General features: G+C 31.4%; 1 protein-coding gene across 1 annotated transcript in view; it reads left to right on the top strand.

Moving 5' to 3' along the window:
- CHD1 (chromodomain helicase DNA binding protein 1) overlaps nucleotides 1-3,357 on the top strand; it is an 82,220-nt gene that overhangs the window by 42,153 nt on the left and 36,710 nt on the right. The window contains exons 11-13 of the mRNA XM_004375048.3: nucleotides 403-619; nucleotides 1,296-1,385; nucleotides 2,652-2,842. Coding sequence (XP_004375105.1) covers nucleotides 403-619; nucleotides 1,296-1,385; nucleotides 2,652-2,842 — 498 coding nt within the window. The remainder of the gene's footprint in view (nucleotides 1-402; nucleotides 620-1,295; nucleotides 1,386-2,651; nucleotides 2,843-3,357) is intronic.

The raw sequence follows: 3,357 nt of genomic DNA, 5'->3' as shown, positions 1-3,357 counted from the left end.
TTTTTTTTTTTTTTTTTTAACCTATCTTCTTTCTTTTTCATCTGCACATACTTTTTACTTATTTAATATATTGGGACTTTTAACACTAATAGATGGATTTTATTCTCAGCATTATAATTGATTAAAGATGTTCCTGTTGATATTTAAATCCCTTATGGCTTAAAATGGTGAACTCACCATATTTTTCCTAAACCGTTGGTGATTTATTTAATAGCTCTTTAGCCAGCGGTCTTTACGTTTATTATTTATAGTAATAATTATGGCATATCATGTATAATACCAATCAGATTAATTCTATTGAAATGTTTATATACACTTGTACATATTTTATGTAAAAGGGTTTCTTTGTAAATTTGAATCTTTATTGCATACATAATTTTTTTTTTTTTTTTAACTCTATAGGGGAAATAGTTGCATACTTGCTGATGAAATGGGCCTTGGAAAAACAATACAGACAATCTCATTTCTGAACTATTTGTTTCATGAACATCAGTTATATGGACCTTTTCTGTTAGTAGTTCCACTCTCTACTCTCACTTCCTGGCAAAGGGAGATTCAGACATGGGCATCTGAGATGAATGCTGTGGTTTATTTAGGTGACATTAACAGCAGAAATATGGTAAGTTGCTTGCTTACAAATTTAGAAATCTAGCTGTATTTGCACAGATATTTTATCTTATTTGTCTTTAATAATCTCAGTCTCTACCATAATACGTGCCACAAAGTAAGTGCAGACTTAACTGCATGTTTAACTGGCTATAATAAAAATCAGTATTTGGTTTAGTGTTATTTTTCATATATGTATTTTAGCTTTTTAATGGAAAATATCTGATATACATGGAAACAGACAGAAGTGTATGATATAAACCCTCATATACCCATCCTCCAGCATCACAATTTATAACCCGTGGCCAGTTTTGTTTCATCTGTACTTCGACACAATAACCCCCTCCCACTTAACTGTGAAGCAAATCCCTGACATCATATTTCTTCCATAAATTTCATGTTAGTAAATGAATTATCACTTGTGTATTGTTAAAAAAGAACTTTTCTTCATTGAAAAGTGTATATTAAAAGTGTGTTAAATATTATTTATAGAAAGTTTTGATAGGCTTTAGTGTTTATATTTTATGTTCAGTAAGATCCACATAGCATGTTAGACTATGTAGAGTTAACTGTTCTATTACATAACCTATATAAGGTATATGTGTATGTTGAATGGATTTTAATTTTATTTTAGATATTCAAATAAAAATATAATTTGCTTTAATGTTTGTCTTAAAATTTCTTGATAGATAAGAACACATGAATGGATGCATCTCCAGACTAAACGGTTAAAATTTAATATACTGTTAACAACTTATGAAATTTTATTGAAAGATAAGGTATGTATTACCTGTTTTTTTTTTGTTTGGTATATATCAGTTTTTCTTTTATCGTATGTTGTAGACAGGATGAGAGGAAAATTTAAATTAAGGACCCACAACTATAGCCTGTAGGCCAAACCCAGTCTATTTTTTATGGTCCTTGAGCTAAGAATAGTTTTTACATTTTTAAATGGTTATATAAACAAACTGAAGAATATGTGACAGAGACCCTGTATTGGCCTGGAAAGCCTGAAATATTTACCATCTGGCCCTTTACGGAAGAAGTGTGATAACTCCTGACTTAAATGTTAGTGTTAGTATAATTTTTAATGAATTTTCTACTGAATTCATTAAAACGTGTGCTCATTAAAGAGCAGGGACATGCCTAACAGTTAAGCTAGCACTGTGTGAAACACTGCTAAATGCTTTATAGCTATTGTCTCATTTAATTTTCCATTAACTTTGTAAGATATTTGCTATCCCTACTTTATTGAAAAGAAAAATCAAGACTCAAACAGGTTAGTGAACTTGCCTTAAGGTTACATAACTATTAAAACAGGCCTGTCTATTTTATGTTAGAGATCCAAGTTTATATATAAAAACCAAACCAAACCTGTTGCCGGCGAGTCAATTCTGACTCATAGTGACCCTGTGTACGACAGAACGAAACACTGCCTGGTCCTGCGCCATCCTCACAATCTTTGCTATGCTTGAGTCCACTGTTGCAGCCACTGTGTCTTTCCATCTCATTGAGGGTCTTCCTCTTTTTCTCTGACCCTCTACTTTACCAAGCATGATGTCCTTCTCCAGGGACTGATCCGTCTTGATAACATGTCCAAAGTACGTGAGACGAAGTCTCGCTATCCTTATAATATAGACACTATGAAAGCCCATAAAAGGATTACAGTAGATTATACCTACGCTTGGAGTAAGATTCTGTTCCCAATATGTTTTCCCCAAATTGACATTAATAGAGGGCTCTGCTGGACTTAGGCTACATTTCTTTTTTAAAAATTTTAAATACTATTTTTTTCCCTTTATTATCAATGAAAATTTATTAAAAACTTTAATTTGATACGATGCTCTATTTTCTAGGAACTTTATTTTGCATCTTGAGTTGAGGATTCCAATAAATCTTGAAATGATACATAATTTTTTAATTTGAAAATTAGGCATAAGTTTATTTTTAATTTTGAGTTGCTTCATTTTAGAATAATTTGTGTTCAGCCCAAAGGGAAGGCTGTTCTTCTCTCAGAATATTAACTATGTTTTCTTCATTTTAAGGCATTCCTTGGAGGTCTGAATTGGGCATTTATAGGTGTGGATGAAGCACATCGATTAAAGAATGATGATTCTCTTCTGTATAAAACTTTAATAGATTTTAAGTCCAATCATCGTCTCCTTATCACTGGAACTCCTCTACAAAACTCCCTCAAAGAGCTATGGTCTTTGCTACATTTCATTATGCCAGAAAAGTAAGACAAATTTTGAGATATAATTTTGTGTGCTAATTTTGAGGAGGAAAATAATTAGTGTAGGTAATAAGATTTTATTGCCTTGAAACATTGGATCACAGATTATTGAGAAGGGAGGGAAAAAAAGGAACTGGGGTGGAATATTTGATTTTTGTGAATAAGCCATGGGCAATGAGTTACAACAGTTGATTTACCTATGTTCAAAATATACCTTCTTTTAAAAACTAAAACAGTAACAGTCATTACTAGCAGCAGTAACAGCAAGAGCAAGGTGCTGGTAATCCCATTTTCTAAATAAGAAAAACTAGATTAGACAAGGTTAAATAACTTGTCCAAGATCATATACACATTCTCTGTTAATAAATTCAGAACTTTAAAAATACATTTTTTGAAAAATATTAATGGTAATTACTCCCATACTTGAAAATACATCATCCTCATTTATCTCAAGGAGAATTAATAGTTTTTTTTTTTTTTAATTGTGCTTCAGGTGAAGGCTTACAGAACAAATAGTT

This window comes from Trichechus manatus, unplaced genomic scaffold, assembly GCF_000243295.1.
Source record: "Trichechus manatus latirostris isolate Lorelei unplaced genomic scaffold, TriManLat1.0 scaffold00032, whole genome shotgun sequence".
NCBI lineage: Eukaryota > Metazoa > Chordata > Mammalia > Sirenia > Trichechidae > Trichechus > Trichechus manatus.
Note: the sequence above shows the minus strand (reverse complement) of the source record. Positions and strands in the feature narration are given on the sequence as shown.